The sequence below is a fragment of the Taeniopygia guttata genome, chromosome 3, assembly GCF_048771995.1.
Source record: "Taeniopygia guttata chromosome 3, bTaeGut7.mat, whole genome shotgun sequence".
Lineage (NCBI taxonomy): Eukaryota > Metazoa > Chordata > Aves > Passeriformes > Estrildidae > Taeniopygia > Taeniopygia guttata.
This window is the reverse complement of record NC_133027.1, coordinates 57,016,411-57,034,202: the sequence shown is the minus strand read 5'-3', so window position 1 is coordinate 57,034,202 and position 17,792 is coordinate 57,016,411. Positions and strand designations below refer to the sequence as shown.

Here is a 17,792-nt window from a genome sequence, read left to right as displayed (position 1 = left end):
CAGATGAGAACTTCTTTAGTAATTTTTCATTCCTAAAGAACTTGTGTTTTATTCTTTATCCTAAAGAACTTGTGTTTCCATGTTTTCAACTTCTAGTAATGCCACCTGTACACTTTCCCTCCTGGGTGGAACTTTGTTCTGTTATACACAGCAGATGCACTCATTGTATGGCTTTCAGTGGACTTGGTAATTAATGAATATGGCTTAGTTCTCTTGCTGGAGAATCAAGAAATGATGCTGAAGGTGTTAAACACTATTTCTTCTTTTACCTTTCCAGGTAGCGGTCCCCAGTATCAACGTCCCAGTATTTTCTTAGCTTTTCTCAAAAAATCAGTGGAATTATCCAGAATCCAAATAAAAACACAAACTTTCCTTTATTATTTTTTCTTACTGCAACAAATACTTAAAATTCTTTGGTGCAGCCCTGCTCTTTGATTTCTTTGAATTTCAAATTTGGTCATGTCAAAAATTATCACAAAGGTTTTTTTGTTTATCTACAGAGTTTTTAACCAAAATTACATTATAACACACAAACACAGTCTTCTCTTTAAGGCACAACACATCATATGCACATTCTGTTTGCCAAACTTATAAAAGAGACAATATTATATAACCCTTTCCCTCCCCTGCCCCCACCCAAAAAAAAAAAAAAAAAAAAGAAAGAAAAATTGCATCCACTTCCAAAATCAGCTGCTAATAAAGTCACAGTAAATTATTTTCATCAATAATTTACACAAATTACATGTCTAGACAGGATTGTCATTATACAGTCTGAGTGCATTCCAATTCAGATTTTTTGGGTTAGGTAGGCTAAAGTCTGGTTCAAACCTCAGTGCTGAGAATATATCCCATTTTGAGGAATGTTGTTGAACACCACCTTGTTGGCTGGAAAATGTGTTTTGGTGCTTTGCCAGTTCGAGTCCTTTGTTCACTCCTGTCAGGGCTCACTTGGTGTGTACCAGCAACCTCCACAGTTTTAATTCATTTAAAAACATTGCATATATAAGACCATAGAGCTTTCTTACGTAGCACTAATGTTTTAACTCCATTCAGCAATCTGAATTCTTCAGTTTGGAATTTTTAATTCCAAATATTTCTTCCCTTCTTAAGACAATTCATATGTGTAAAGCCAGAGGCATTGAATCACACATAAAAATTCAGTGTACTTGAAATATGTATACATATATATATATATATATATATATATATATATGTCTGTGTATATATACATATATATATATATATAAAAGGATCACCAGCTTTAGAACATAGTTACAAATACTCTAGTTCCAGTGCTTGATGGAGAGCCAAGAGGTCCGAATGACTGGATATCCTCCAGAAAGGCATGTTGTGCTGTGTTTGTTAGAGGAGGGAAAAGGTCAGGAAAGATGAACACTGTGACATAGGGTGGCATATGACACACGAGGATAGTTAGAGATTACCAGCACCTATCTTACACCCCTGTGTTTCTGGATTGATTTTTGCTGTTCAAGTACTCACAAAAATCAGACCAAAATAGATCTGAGCTTAGTAGTTCAACTGAAGTTAAAATAATTAGATGATAGCCTTTCTTAATAGTTTCTTTGGAAAATGCCTGTTACATAGTAAGAGCTACTTGCTTATTGTTAGCACGCAAGCCCGTACAAAGGAGCATTAATAGGAAATCATTTAATGCTTCACTTATTTGACTACAAAATACTGAATCATCATAGGATTATACAACTTCCATGAAAATATGCTTCTCACTCAACACTTCAAACCAGAGCTGAATTACATTTTTTCTCCATTTGGGCAGAAAAAGAAATGTATTTGGATAAGAAAATAACACATTTCTAGTTTAAGAAAAGATAATTTGTGTTGCAGAAAACATCAGGGTCTGTGAGAGATGCAGGTACACACACTACTCTCAATAGTTCATCAGAACAGAAAAAAACACATACTACCATGTTGTGTTTAGATCTATTTGAAATGTGCTATATTCATCCATTTCTCTGAATTCTACATCTACCCATGCAATATAGCCACTGTTAAGGAAAAAGCATGCCCAACCAGAAAGCCCACAATCCAACCACCACTGTTTAGCAAAAATTATAAAGGACCCATCACCAGTACTGTACCTATATTAAGGAACCATTTGGAAGGAGCATTTTGGTTATTTCCATTTTGTTTCCAACTACAATGCTAAGAGAGTACTTTATTTTGCTACTCCTAGCACAACTGATACACACATAACTGATCCTGTACAGACATTGTGAGGCAAAAAATTCAATTTCTGCACACTTCCAGAGATTATACTGGGAAGTATGGCAAAAATTACTAATTAGATATGTTTCTGAACATTAAAAACTTTTCTACTGAAATTAGACTTGAATTACCATAATGAGGAAACTAGGAAACAGTTCTTTTTTAGAAACACACATTTGGTGCACAATCTCTACCTTATGTTCTTTTTCCTTTAGCAGATATGTCTTTCTTGAAGCAAATTATATTTTTATCATATTTGCCCCAATAAACTGTGGATCTTCATCTATCTTAGCAGAAAAAATTTGCACAGCCCTTTAGATGTTTGCCACATTCTCTGTAACACTTTTCTTGAAACATTTCCAATTTCAGCATTTTAAGAAAAGCACCACCCGACCATCATATCATAACCCTTTCTATCTCTTCTGTTTATCTTCTAATTTGCTTGAAGTTTGTCAGACATTTTTTCTGCATTATTTTTACATCTGTTTTAAAAATATTTTGTTTTGTTTTGTTTTGTTTTTTTCTTTTGAAGGTGAAGTGAAGCAAATGCTAGAATCCAAATGGTTCATTTTACTCTAAGTGTTGATCTTATCATGCTCTTGTTGGCTTTCATCTGTGGACTGAAATTATTTGTCATTTTGTGCAACACTGACAGAAATGCAAACAGAAAGGCTTGCATTAGTAGCTATGTATCACACCAACATTTCAGAAGACAGGTTACCTTTTTTGCTGCCTGTTCTTCTTCTACACCATCCCCAATTACAACATATACTACTTTTCTGCCAAACCTTTGCATTATTCGTTCAAAGCAACTTTCTTTTCCTGGAAGATAAATGAGATAAGAGTTCAGAGTGAAGTTACCTGATTAGCTGCATGTTCCTCATCTCGGCCATCTCCAATCACAACATAAGTTATGTTAGTGCCAAATCTGGACACTATACGCTCAAAACAGCTCTCTTTGCCTGAAAAACAATGCACTATTTATTCAAGCTATCAAGTGAGTTATGGTGAAGCCTTACAGAGGATTTTTGCAGTGGTAAGACATTGCTACTACAACTTTTTAAAAGTTCCCAGCCTTGGGATTTAGAGCCAAATCTGGTAAGAAGCAATGGATTCCCTTAGTGACACTAAGATGTTTCAGGTAAAACTAGATCTCTTAATCATTGCAGGAAAGCCACTAAGACAAAGGAATTAGCAGCACTGCAAAAATGAATAGATTAGCAAATGAATAATTGAATTTAAATATTTCCTTATGATTGTAATAATATTCTTACAAAGAAAGTAGAAATTTTAATTCTAATGTATCTGCAACAATGAGTGATATAGTAATGAAAACAATTAATTTTGTTTTCATTAATAACAATGATGACTGAGGTAATAGTTCTGCCTGACACTGCTAGAGTATGCACTGCTTTTTCCCTTGTGAAAAAAAATTATGAAACATATTGCAATGCTTTTGTCACTGAAGTGACATATTCCACGCTATAAAGGTTTTCGTAGGTATAGAAATGAAGCATTCCTGAATTGCTGATTGGTAAAATCTGCAAAATTATCAGTCACTGTATGCTCCATCACATTTCTCAGGAATGACTGCTTCTCTTGGTTTACAGTTTTGGATGCAATTTCCAGAAATCATCCATTTCCAAACCATAATGCACAAAAGGCACAAAATTGTGAAGAGAATGGGGAAGTGCCCTTTTGTTATCCAGCAACACAGGTTCTATCAGTAACACCTGCCATTCCCATCACTGACATACCATGCCTTAGGAAAAGGTTTGTGAAGCTGTGGTCTGGCTTGCATAGAGCTGAAGGTCAAAGCAGAGGCTAATTTAACAGGATTTCTGCTCAGATTTGAATTCACAAAAAACTTTTCTTCATTCTCTTCTGCCAGTTTTTGTTTCTGCACCATACTGAGGAGTTTCTGAGGGTTTTAATCAGAATCTCTATTCCTTTAGGCATCACTGAAAATAAGGTGAATTTGGAATTCTTTGACATAAACACATCTGAACACATGCAATGCCTAAATCTTATAACTGGAACTGCTAAGTGTCAGGAAAGTGTTTTGGAATACATCCATTACTGAAAAGAAAAAATACCAAAAGAGTAATGCAGTGCAGTCAGAATGGATGAAAGAATAATTTTCTTACCTATTTTGGTTGCACTGTATATATTTTCAATAGGAAAAGCTCCTCCTAAGCTGTATAGTAGAACTTTTGCAAGTGCTGGGATAAGCTGGGTTGTTGTTACCAACACGTTTACACAATTACTCCTAAAATGAGAGAAATAGTTTAAGTTTAAATAGTTTTAAAACAGTACCCAAATGTTGATGAGGTGAACCAGCTGTGGAGAGCATATTAACCAACCTCAACATTTACTTCCATTTATACAGTACAGCTGCTCAGCACCATCACTTACAGAAAATATACATAAAACCCCTGGTGAAATCCTTTAAAAATATGTAGGCTTGATTTGTAGGAAATATTTTACTCTGGTTTATAAAAACTAGGTCTTTGAAGATGGATCTAGTAAAATACAGATATTTAAGACCATCAACAACCTCCAAAACAAGTTATTTGAATGTTTTGAAAGCATAATTTTCATGCTGTCAATTAATTGTCAGTAGCTACCAGCAAAATAAAAGAGTTAAGATAATACAAAAACATGATTTGTTACTCTTTTATCCTTTATCTACTTTTTTATCCACTTTGCTCCACAATGGCATCACTTTCTTCAAGTTTCAAGAGTAAGAATATCTCTGAAGAGAAGGAGAGATAAGAATGATCATGACAATAAGCTAGTTGAATGGTGAGGATGAAACCTTGAATGGGGAAGTTGTGCAGGCCAGAGAACGCAGAGCTGAGATACTTTAGGCACTCACAGGCTGGAACATGACCATGATGTAGACATGGAGCTGAAAGTAAATACCTGTGAGTTTTCCTTCTGGCATTTCCACAAATTCCAAGCAAGACCCTAGGCAGCTATTTTCATCTTTATCTCAAATGTATCTCAATTTCCTGTTAGTAACCTATCAGTAATGTTTAGCTGACTCACAGGTAGCTTCTGAAGGTTTACAGCTGTACACTTTTCAGAAGACATGAAAAAAGACTATTATTTAACAATCCTGAGTGAAAGATAACATTTTTCCACACTCATCCACCAATGCTCAACTGGCCTCAGTTACCAAAAGTCTCTCTGAAAACTAATAATTAAGAAAGACATGCAGAGCTAAACACAACAGCTTACACAATTTTGTTACTTTTTTCCTCCTGAAGTGCTTCATGCATTGTTGAATAAACAATTAAGAGATAAGCATATTGCAAAGGTCGCTATGTTGAAATTAAGGTTTTTATGTCTTTCCAAGTATGTTCTTTCCACTTGACACTGAATCTTTTCCCAGACATGTTCAGAAAGCTAGATGACTTAATGCTGCTCTTTTTTGTGGTTTAAAACTAGGATTTTTTAGGATTTCTGGTAAGATACATATTGCATGGCTTACTAAATAGCAGCAGGATTCAGTTTTATTCTTTCAGAGGAACAATACATTTTATGTCTCAATATTGGGAACTCAGACTTTTAACTGAGTTAAAAAGATTTTTGCTCTTGTGAAAACTTAAGATTGATGCTAAGATATACTTATTTGCTGGGAAGGAAAGAAGGAAAATGCCCTTATGCTCTGGTATCTGTACAGTATTTAGGAAGCACTGCAAATAGGCACAAACATTGAAGGACAGAACAGAAAGCTGTGACGTTCAGGGAATGCTATCCACAAGGTAATAAATTAAAAGCTGTCTCAAAATTCTACAATACACTTTCAGTACCCACCTTAGAAAAGACATTTCATAGTATCTTTAGTAAATACTGGAATCAGGGTAAACAGAACCACTTTCCACTTTTCCTGTGACCTATTTAAAAGTCATAGTAGACCTGCTCTGTTCTTTAAAGACACTAATTTATTGTAATCTAAAATGTAAAAAAAATATCCTTTACTTGTCTAGAAACTTTTTTTACAGCAGACTCGGATACATACCTTGTGCTGATAATTGATAATGATTTAAGTGCATTTGTTAGCCAGGAATCTGTCAGAGCTTCAATCTCTGCTCTTAATTGCAACCATGCATCTCTTTTAGCAGGACCTAGGAGTCCTTTAATGTAAGAAAATGAGAAAAATAGAATTAAATTCTGTATCAGATAGGGGTTATGGTCATTGTTTCTATTTTAAATTCCACTACATCTTGAAAATAATACCAAAGAGAAAATCTATTATCTTCAATCATCAGGAAATCTTAGGTTTTACTTGTACTTCACTATATCAAGGAATGTCAGATAGTATTTCAGATAATAATAATAATAAGTTGCATTTCTTTATGTATCAGGCTTCATTTCAAAGTATTCCTTTCAGAAACGCATATTTTTAAACCAGCTCCTCCCACATACCCAGCTCCTCCCACCTACATTATTCTTATTATCAGAAGCAGTGACAAGAAGATCCATGTCATTGGGATCATAGGTGAAGATGGCCACAAAAGAAGATACTTTAGAAAAAACTGTTTAAAACTGCCCTTATGCCCTTATGACTCTGCAGATAGTACACATACAGTAATACATTCGTTTGCTGATGGCTTGCTCTTCATGTCCTGTTGTAGTTGTTTCCTTTAGAGCCTGAAATGGCTGCACATCTTATTCTCATATCTCAGTAGGTTCTTAAAAGTTAGTGCTCAAAAATCTCTTTTTGGGTATAAATTGTCAGGCATTTAAAAATACCCAGCCTATTGAATGTTGAAACATGAATTTTCTGGTACCAAGGTATTTTAAATGTAGATTTTGTCATGGAAGAGCAGGGAAATAGGCTTCCTGACCTTTAGATCCCTCTTCCCTTTCACACCCTATAAGTGATGATGACTGTCTTCCCAACAAGTGATGACTGTCTTCAAAAATCAGAAGTGAAATAACCTAAAAATATATGGATTAATCTTGCCTTCTGATAATTTCTAGCAGCTCTTTTGAAATAAACTGAAACAGATAAGCTAAGAAGATTATTAAAAATGCTAAGATGTGGAGGACAAACGAAGAAACTCGCCCATTAAGGATGGCTTATATTTCAGATGAAGGATATGTGGGAGACAATAAAAACCTTAATCCAGTGCACTCTATTTGCAATGTTTTGTTCCTCTCAGTGTGTTTCCCTGTCCTGTGCTCTTGGATTTGTTCTCTTATTGGTGTTAAAGGTTTTATGAAATGCAGCAATTTCAGAATCTTAGATGCATCAGGAGATACAAGAAAATCCAGTAAACTTTTGTTCTTTCTTTGTTTCAAGAATTATTTATGTACAACAACTGTTGTGAATAGTCACAACACCAATGAAGGGCAAAGTAGGGCACCCTTTGGTCCTATTGCTTCATCCTGTGGTAAGGATGAACTACTGAACTACTAAGAGTGAAAATATGTGGCTGCAGCAATTATTGAAGACTTCTAAATATTCCTTGTCCTCACAGTCTATTGTTGAGGGGGTCAGTTGACACATTTCCCTCCTTAGAAGAAGGCTGTCTGTCTCTGCAAGGCACATAGGACTCTCCAGAACAGATTCTTTTGGCTCTGCTGCTTCATTGCCTACAATCTGCTAGTGCAGACATAAGCAAGTCCATGAATTAAAACAGTAACAGCAAAGTTCTCGTCCCAAATGAGATTTGGATTCACTGGAGACAAGACTGTGTAAGCTACAAAAGGGGCTATTGGCACAGCAGTGAATAGAATAATCTTGCATCCACTGATGAAAAGAGACTAGCAGGTACCCAGCAGAAAGTTTAGGTGACAATGTTGTTAGCAACCAGATCCTGAATATGTGGGATGGAAATGGCCGTCCACAACCAGTTTTGCTATGAAACTATATACATGTCTTTCCTAGAAAAACAGCAAATCTGAGGTAGACTAAGTGGTTCAGCAAATCAGTAAGGTAAGACTAGCTGGCTCTGAGGGAGGAAAATGGGCTCTCTGGAGCTAAATGGAAGCTTGCATTGTTTCCCCAACTGCATTTCCCCTGCACAACGGCATGTGGCTTTGCCTTTACAGCCAGTAGCTTTCAACAGCCGTTGGTGCAGTCGGATCACTCTCCATTCCCTCTGTGGCTTCCCAGGCTCCTTCCCTGCATGGCAGCTCATCACCCTGCAGCTCAGACTGATCAGCATTCAAAGTTGTTTTGACAATTGAACTCACCTCCTATGTTGTTCTTGTAAGTATTATACAACTCTTTTACTCTTCTGTAACGGAAAGCCAGCTTCCTCATCCAGTCAACCCCTCCTCTTACACCTGTTGGCAGACAAAGGTTTGCACTACTTGCAGCTGCATGGAAGCCATCAGTTGCAAAACTGTAGGTACTGCAAACACCCAAAATACAGTAAAAATAAATACAATGTATTCCTGTAAATGCTCAAATTATTTCATCTTAAAAAAAAAGAAAAAAAATTTCTGTATCTTACCTTAGATCTTGTCCATTATCATCTGAAGAAACATCATCTATATGAACTTGATCACATTCCTGTTAGAAAGAAAAGAAAGAAAACCCAAATGACAAATTTATCTTAGCAGAGAGTGCAATCACCATTCCAGGAAGTGTCCAAAAGGTGTGTGGATGCAGCATTTGGGGGTCACGGTTTAGTGGCTAGCACGGTGGGCTGGGCTAATGTCTGGACTAGGGGATATTAGAGGTATTTTCCAACCCGAATGACTCTGCTCACCACAGGCTTAGTACAGATAAGAAACGACCGGTGCAGGCCAGTGGCTGCACCAGAAGGTGGCAGCCTGTGCCCACCCACAGCTTCCTACTGCCATCAACATCTTTAAAATACTACAACCTTCTACTTCTACACGCACTTCTAAATCACTAGTTAAAACAGACCTTTAGAAGAGCAATATGCAATTTTGGTGTGATTTTTAGGAGTAAAATTATCTTAATTTCAAAGCCACAAAAGTTGCAAGTGCCATTTACAGTCTCCCTAGTATACCAATACTTGAAAAATCATATAAACCTTATTTTCTCACTCCCTAAAAGCAACTGATGGTGAACCTCGACAGGCATAAAACTTATGTTAAGTAGTTTGGACACTTGTCAGGTTCTTCTATTAATTTATGTGAGTGCCTTTGGCTGGAAAATCACATATAATCAGCAATCCTAAAGAACTTGATTATTTCTGGGCTTTGGAAGGGATGGAAAGAACTTCAGGGAACTGAGGTACATTGGAAATATGAATTCCCCTCCAAGATGGTTTTACAATTGGACAGCTATCAAATATCCTTATCTTCACAGTGGTTACATCATAAAGATAAGAAATCGTAGTGAAAACAAAAGTAAATATGTGAGCCAAGCCATCATGCATTATATAATTGTTTTTTAGAGTTGCTTGAACTAAGATCTTAACCCACAGACACCCCTGAAATTCAGTGTCCATTTAAGTCAGTACTTAATTCAGGCTCTCTGTGACATGCAGGGGTATGTCCTTTTAAGTTTCCAGTCTTTGTCTCATAACAAGTGGTAAACTGTACAGATAAAGGATAAATCTGAACGGAGGAGTGATTTCCAAATGTGTGAGCCACAAGGTCCTAGAGTGTGAATTGGTCCTAGAGTGTGAATTTAGGGAATTATAATTTTATCTTTCTAATTTGTTTGCTTTGCAATGAACAAAAACTTAAGAGACTTTTACTTGCATGAACTAAGTTGTTAAAAAAAAGGCAATTTTGTATAAAAAATAAATATAATTTAATTTTCAAATAATTAATTTCATTGCATTATGCAAACAATCATAATTTAAAATATTGTGTCAAAGCTAAAAGAAATAGTTGCCAATCCCTGCTCATGTGGCTTAATTCATTAAGACAGGATAATAGAGCTGTGTTCAAGGAACAGGAATGAAGCATTCTTCCCTTCACTGGAGAAATAAATTTTTTTAGTCCAGTCTGAGGAGATTATCTTGAGCTGTAGAGTACTTTAAAGAAGCTGCTTTTGGATGTAAATAGGAGATGAAGAGAGAAAGTAAAGGGATAATTTCTTTATCTTTATTCATCATTTACTCTCCAGAAAAAAATTGCAATTATGCTTCAACCAGTGTAGGATAGGAACTCAAAAATCAGACCAAAAAATCCTACTGAGAAAAATTCTGACTCTGTATTTTGCAACATCTGGGCAATATCTTGCTTCCTTCACAGACTTCACTGGAACTTGTAAAAGTGTTAAGTTCAAAAGTTTAAAAATCCTGTGGATATGAAGGTGTACTAGTTAAATAGAGGGCACACAAAAGCCTTGATGGATTAGGAGTGTCTGATGCTGTTTGGGTTTTGTTAAGTGTTCCAGCCTTGAAAATTCTAGGTAACTGTTCTGCTGCTAGTGTCATTATTAAGTTATATGAGTGGGCGGCACAGGCTCAGCTGTTTAATTTTTTTTTGTCTCACAGTTGGTTCATTGTGATTCTGTGATTGACTCCAGAAACAGGATGAGGAGACCATGCAGTTTTCTGAGTACTCCCCTCCTTGTCCCTGCAAGAAGGTTGTTAGTATAGGAGTTAACATGTATATTATATAGGACATCAAACCCAACTTCCTCTTTTACTCCCTTCCTCTTCTTCTCTCAATCTATGGGTCATCTCCTCTTTACGTGCTGGCAGTACACATTTTCTGACCAAGAAACAAGCTCATGTGCCCTTCACTCATTGTTTTATTTTACTTTGTTTTCTTGTTTACTAATCTACTTCAACTAACACATTTACCTTTTACAAATTCACTTACATGGTGTGGAATAATCTTTCCATAAAAAAAGAAAAAGTGGGCAGTTTGAGCAGCCTTGAGATAGTTCTCCACTTTTCTCAAAAGAAACAGGAAACTGGTGGCACCACATCTGAGTTTGTTTTTAAATGACACCAAAGAGTTATGGGAGAGAAAGAAAGAAAGCAAGCTCTCTGTCAATTTAAATAATAAGGTAAAATATTTTTTACATCAGCTATGGTACTGGTTAAGCTCAAGTCACAGTGGCTGTCGGTGCAATGTCAAAACTAAGAAACATAAAAATACATTTCCTATTAGAGCAAATACAGGAAAGGAATCTAAGCATAATATCTAGCTTTTGCTTGAAGCAATAATAATCTAAATTATATCTGAATGCAGTCAATTCCTTGCAGCAATTTTTAGAGCCTGAAAGTTTGAGAGTAAAGAATCAATACATCATCCATAAAACTTATCATCCTGGACTGGACAGTAATTTCATTATCCAGTAAAAACACTGACTTACCATGCTGAACACAAAACTGTACTATGCTTTCTTAGGCTATACTGAAAATCTCTTTTAATATATATGTTCAATCTCTGTTAAAACTAGTTTTACCTGCCTCCCAAATTCTGAGACTTACCAAAATCCTATTTTTGATTTTTCATTTCTATTTCTAATGAGAAAAAAGGGCAAAATGTCCTTTAAAATATGATAGGATAATGATAAAAATTGAAATATAATTCAGTTTGTTTGAAATGAATACTCTTTTTTTCATTGACCTGAAAGTGGAGTGGAATAATGGAGTAGGAAGAGTCATGTCTGAATTACTACTTGCAATTTGCAGAAATTGTTTTTTTTTTTTTTTTTTTGGTGTGCATAATAAGCCTTACCAACATTTCTAAATGCTGTCAAAGAATTAATACTGAGATATGAAGAAAAACTTGATTTTACTCCTTACCTGATTGAAAAGAGAATGCTTTAGTTTGGCCATTATTAAAAATCTGTGTCCCATCCCTAAACATTGTTTAGGCATATGAACTTTCTGGAACACCAGACGCCTATTTTCATGGCAAAGCACCAACTGCCCTCCCAAGTGATACTTCCCAAGCTAACTAAAATTTATACCCTGAGAATGCAGTAGCTGGAGAACAGCCTAGCCCGAAATAAAAGTGCAGCTTGGCTGATTAGAACATGGGTTACTGGGTCAGCAGGGAATGTCTCAGCAGATCGGAATTTCTGCATCAACAGTTCTGCAGGACACAGATTTGCATAGAGGAAGGAAAACTTTATTTTTGTATGTGAGAACTTCAATAAATTGGTTATTATTCCTAGAACCTGCTATGCAGTGTTTGCAACCAAGAAAGATAGGAAAAAAAGGAAAGTTTAGAGGATGCATGACTTGAGTAAATATTACAGGTACACAGGTTCAGTAGCACTTTACAGTTGTCATGTCCAGAGCCACAATGTTTATTGTGGGCTGAAGATGAAAGCAAGAAAGAAGGTGTGGAACCTGAGAGCTCACCACTGAAAAAGTGACATGATGAACGGATAAGCAATCTATCTGCCTGGCGAATAAAGAGCTATCTCACTTCCTTCAGCGAGAACTGAAAGTCTCATGTCTTAATGGCCATCAGCAGCAGCAGCTCAGCACACATTTCTGCTCCCCTGGAGGAGAACAGAGAGAGGAAGACAGAGAGAGATGGGGAGAGGAGGGGAGATGAGGGAGAGAACCCAAGTCAGACTCTGGGAATTCTTGGAATTCATTATACATTCATTGTGCAGATGCACTGTAATATTCAGTAATGGCCATGTGCTCTGCAAACAGATTTAAACAGATAAGTTTACTCACCAGCACATTAAAGGATGCCTCTACATACTTGGGCACTTTATGCTATTTGCTAAGAAGATAGAAAACTGCTGGTCTTCTCACACATACCAAAATGTATGCATACAACTCATTTCAGCACATGAACCTTGGAATTTTGGTAATTTTTTAAGACAGTCGGTTTTGATATCAAGATGAATTCTGGGCCATAAATTACCAAATTTCTTGTTGAAATTCTGATTATTAAACATATATACAAATTGCTTTTAATCCGATCAAACTGATTGATTTATGAGACTTGCTAAGACAGCTCCCAAGAAGTATTTTTTTATTTATCTAAAACTGGGAACTTTTCAAGCTCTGGAATGAGCTGGCATGTGAGTTTTTGGACAGGCGTATTAAAACCATCCTGTGAAGATTAGCCAAAATGTAATGATCCACCTATAACAGCTGAACTCATGAACATTATTTATTTATTCACAAAATAAATAATGAGAGACAGGAATGAAGTTTCAATGGCCATAAGCAAGAATAAAGAGGCATGGTAAAGCTCCATTTTGCTGAACTCTTCCACTTGAACTCAGCACAACATTGAAGAACAGATTCTACAGAATGGCTTAAATTTTGTTCCTGCCACATAAACTCTGAACATAGAGGTACAAAGGTCTGCTAAAAATAAATTTAAGAAATGCTTTGAAAAATTTATTTGGAATCTCTCCCTGGTAGAGGGCACCAGAAGACATTCACTGAATGTACTTGCATTGTCAAGAGGTGTCTCACTAGGACTGCAATAAAGCACACATTGAGAAAGGCATGTCCAGGGCTTTACTTTGGTTTCTGCTGCTGCAAGGAGGAAGTGCAGTGCAGGTGTGGCGTGAAGTAGATTCCAGTTTCTTGACTTAAAAAGAGCTAAGAATAAATGAGATCTGCAAGGGATGACAACCACAAACTGGTACCTTCTGCTCTTCTCACTGCCTACTTAATGAAGGAACAAAAGACAAAATCAATATCCCAGTGGATGGAAAAATTGAACTTCTCTTTATTTTGAATATTCACTCACCAGAGACCTTTCTCTGGAATTCTAAACAAAACCTCGAAGTCTTCCAGCTTCCATTCATGGCAAGTATCAGTCCATGCAGGGAAGTCTGAGATCTACTCTAAGCAAGAAAACAACCACTTTAAACCCGCAGAAGGTCTGAAAAGCCCCTGGGTTAATTTGAAAACCGTTTTTCACTCTGTGTCTTGAGTGAAACATAGTTGTAGGCTGGCTTTCACTATCTGTGTTAACAGACCCAGACTCTAAGAGTGAAATAAAAAACCTGTGAAGCCCAGCTGACAAACCTGCTTCCCAGACCACTCTCCCTGTGAGAGTCCATCCATGTGCTTCTGACAGGTGAGCTGCCCACAGTGGCACTTCCTAGAAAGAGGCCTCTCCCTTTTCTGACCAATTGCCAAATTATATTCCCTGGGTATATTGGGACAATACATTGATTGCCTGGTTACCTTGGGAAGAGGAATCACCAATCAGAACACCTATCACAGTCCCAGCTCTCTGATGCTGCATTCTTTGAGGTAAATTAAGAATATTCTACATTTGAACAAGTAACAGGGGCCTGTAGCCAAAAGGCTGCTGAGGTATGTCAAGAGAAGAACAGTCAGCTCTGGTCAGATGAAGGCACCCACTGAAAGCAAATAAAGAACTTCAAGAGAAGAATGTGAGGCGTGTATGTTACTGTCCTGGAGATGACAGCAGACAGCTTTACATACATGGAAACCAAAAGACAGGACAAAGAAAGGAATGGGCAGTTTGCAGATTCTCTGTCTCACTGAGTTTCACAGAAGGACTCTGGTGCCCCAGGAAGTCAGTGACACCTGGTTAGCCTCTCTCCGATTAGAGTATGACAATCCCAAAAATGACACAGGCAGAAATGTCACACACAATAAACACTAATGTACAGCAAAGCCACTAAGTTAAAACTCAGGAATGTTGATGCTAGCATTCATTTGATTCTTACCTCTAAATCATTAAAAAATAAATGTGTGTCAGCAAGATTAAAAATCATTTCTTCCATTCGTAGTCCAAGAGTCACTGCCATGGGCGGATCCTTAAAAACAAAAACAAGGTTAGCTAATTATATACCGCTAAGTTATAGTAGAATTACTTTAAAAATTGATGTATATAAAGCGTTTTGAAAAATTAACACTGTAAGAGATTTCCCTGAAATCCTTTCATTATTAAGCTATTTTAATGTAATGCTGTAATAAGACACTGATTAACCTCTGTTTGCGAGAAAATTCAGAGAGTTGTGGATGCTGAAAAATCACATTTCTTAAAGCCGAGCAATTTGCAACCTGGCTGAAGTGACAGGAAAAAAACCTGGTGGTCGTAAACATATACATAAATATAAACATAAATAAGTATAAAGAAGACTGGAAATAGGGACGCACTTTTCATAAAAGATGTATGTAGGAACATACATTCCTCTGAAAGCATATATAAATTTGTTGTTTGATCTATAGATCATCCCTTCATTGCTGATGAAACAGAGGAATCCTGTCCCTGGATAAGATTAATTCAAAATGTTGCATTTGTTTGTAGGTCATCTTTCACACTCTCAAATTGCTCTGTCTCAGCAAGACACCATGAATCTCCCAATCTGCAATAACACTGTCTGAGAGCATTGAGCTTACAGCTAAGGCAAGTAATAAATTCAAATTTCCTAGGTTTGCTAGCAGAGAGGTAAAGCAGATTTGTGTTACCTTACATTTGGTTAAGAGTAATGGTCCCTGGTGCTTTGTTGACACCTAGTAATTAGTTTGATTGTTGCCTTAATCATCTGCCTGAGCTTGTGGGGTTTCATTACCTTTTTTATGCTTAACATAACTGCAGTGGACTTTTAAAACACATACGGTCCTCTTCTCATCGAAATATGAAAAAAAAATTTCATCATTTAAACTCTGACGGACACAACCAAGTTTTCAGAAATCCCTTCTTAAATATCTTGAGATTTAAAGTTTAAATGCTACCAGCATGTAGCAACAAAATCTCACAAAATCTCAAATGATCATTTGTTAGCATTAGGATGAAAGGCTTCCCAACCAGTATCAGATACTCACTACTCCAGGGCTTTGCAATGACGGAATAAAAGATCGCTACTGCATTCAAGCACTTAATAACTAATGGTTTTAAAATCTGAAACACTGACATGCTTTGACTCTTGCTCATGAAAAAGTCATACTTTCAGGGAAGAATAATGTTCAAGAAGTTGTCACGATCCAAAGTTAGACCCAATTCACTGGCAGTGAAAGGAAATATTTTTATGTCAACCCTTGAACTGATCTAGACTCCCTTTCAGAAACAAAAACAAATGCAGGAACAGAATTTTATCAATTCTATCTTCTGTAGTAAAGTTTACTGGATTTGAAGGTCACATGGCTGAAGGCAGCACCAAGTGCAAAGGTCAGATTTCCAAGAGGATGATTAAGGAACTCCATTAACAGATTAGCAAAATTCATGTTAGGCACTGACAACACAAATCACCAAAATGCCCTGGACTCACGAGATTCCTCATCAAGCCATAATGCTTTTATCATAATGTCATCACATATAAACACGTGTTTGTCTCTTTCGTTTGCATTTCTTTTCTGTGCATTGTAAACTATAAATATTTTGTCCCTAGATACAATGTAACAGACAGTATTTGCAATACACATTTTTACCTCAATCCCATGAACATTAAGGCATGTGCATAATTTTATGCACAGGTGGTAACTCATTATTATTTATATAAGTGATTCACTGGAGTGCTTCCAAAACTGGAATCTCAGACATTTAATTCTCAGCGTCTTTTTTACCCCTTCCTGGATAGAAGCCGACTTGAATGCAGAAATTTCCTATAACATTTTCCGTTATAATTCAATTTGTTTTTACAGAAACTACCAACTATGTATGACAATTTCCTGCCTTGCCTAGTATAGCTGGAAGATATAAATGTGACAAAGCTCTTATGATTTTCTTATTAATAGGAGTTTTATAACAAGTTATGCCTGACTATTACTATTAAAATGATATTTCCTAAGTTTCTGTTTTGACAAAGGTATGAGAAGGCTATTGCTAGGTACAATATGTAAAATAAAATAAAGCAAAGCAGAAGGAATGAATTTCAGCTTAGCATAAAAATCACTGTGGGATGTCTCTGTACAATTTCTGCTAGGGAGAATTGCTGGAATTGAATTCTCAAGATATGAACAATTCTCCCCTTAATAAATTGGCCAAATTTTTGCACTGCAACTGTTTAACAAGAATTGAAAATTATGTTCCATGCGCTCTTGACATGTTAAGTTCTTTCCTTCACATAAAAAAATAGACAAGAAATCAGATTTTTAAGGGTCTTATGGCTGTATAGGGTTTGTACAATCATAATTTTACTGTCTTTCAGCCTGAAGCAGAAGTTACAGACTGACTCAAGTGACACAAAGGACTGAGTGTTGAAAAGAAATCAAGAAACTTTCAATTGATACAGATCATAGCACAGCAAATTAAAAAACTTAGTAAGAGGCAGACTGAACTTCTGCCAACTTCTGTATGTTGTGCTACTCTGCACAAGCACACACAACAGAGGAAAAAAGGATTAAAAAAATAATCTGGAAGTTTCCCCCAGATAATTCACAGAACAAAGAACTCTTTGGCCCACAGAGGTATGATGTTAGCCAGATATCATTAGTGTGCAGAAGAACCAAGACCAGCTACAACACTTCTGTACACCTAAATACAAATTACTTCGCTTATGCTAGGATGAAGGCACTAAACTGAAGCCAGACTATCTGTGGACTTCTGTACCAGACTGGACCATCCATTGGAATGCTTCCTGCGAGACTAGATAAAAATATCCTGGGAGGACCAATACTTAAATGTTTTGATGAAGAAGAGAGTAACTGGAATAAAGCCCCAAAAGCTCATTGTCCATTAGTAGA

General features: G+C 36.4%; 1 protein-coding gene across 15 annotated transcripts in view; it reads right to left on the bottom strand.

The window, feature by feature from the left end:
• Nucleotides 1-349: 349 nt before the first annotated feature.
• The window catches only part of EYA4 (EYA transcriptional coactivator and phosphatase 4), a 139,664-nt gene continuing 122,221 nt past the window's right edge, over nt 350-17,792 (bottom strand). For 12 of the 15 annotated variants that reach the window (XM_012572618.5, XM_012572617.5, XM_072926908.1 and 9 more), the window contains 7 exons: nt 14,834-14,923; nt 8,718-8,776; nt 8,455-8,615; nt 6,272-6,386; nt 4,392-4,513; nt 2,966-3,066; nt 350-1,353 (listed from right to left, as the gene is read on the bottom strand). In XM_012572618.5, coding sequence (XP_012428072.2) covers nt 1,273-1,353; nt 2,966-3,066; nt 4,392-4,513; nt 6,272-6,386; nt 8,455-8,615; nt 8,718-8,776; nt 14,834-14,923 — 729 coding nt within the window. In that variant the 3' untranslated portion in view covers nt 350-1,272. Of the gene's footprint in view, nt 1,354-2,965; nt 3,067-3,105; nt 3,207-4,391; nt 4,514-6,271; nt 6,387-8,454; nt 8,616-8,717; nt 8,777-14,833; nt 14,924-17,792 lie in introns of all 15 variants that reach the window. The other 3 variants (XM_030267959.4, XM_030267960.4, XM_030267957.4) reach the window with 1 other exon arrangement.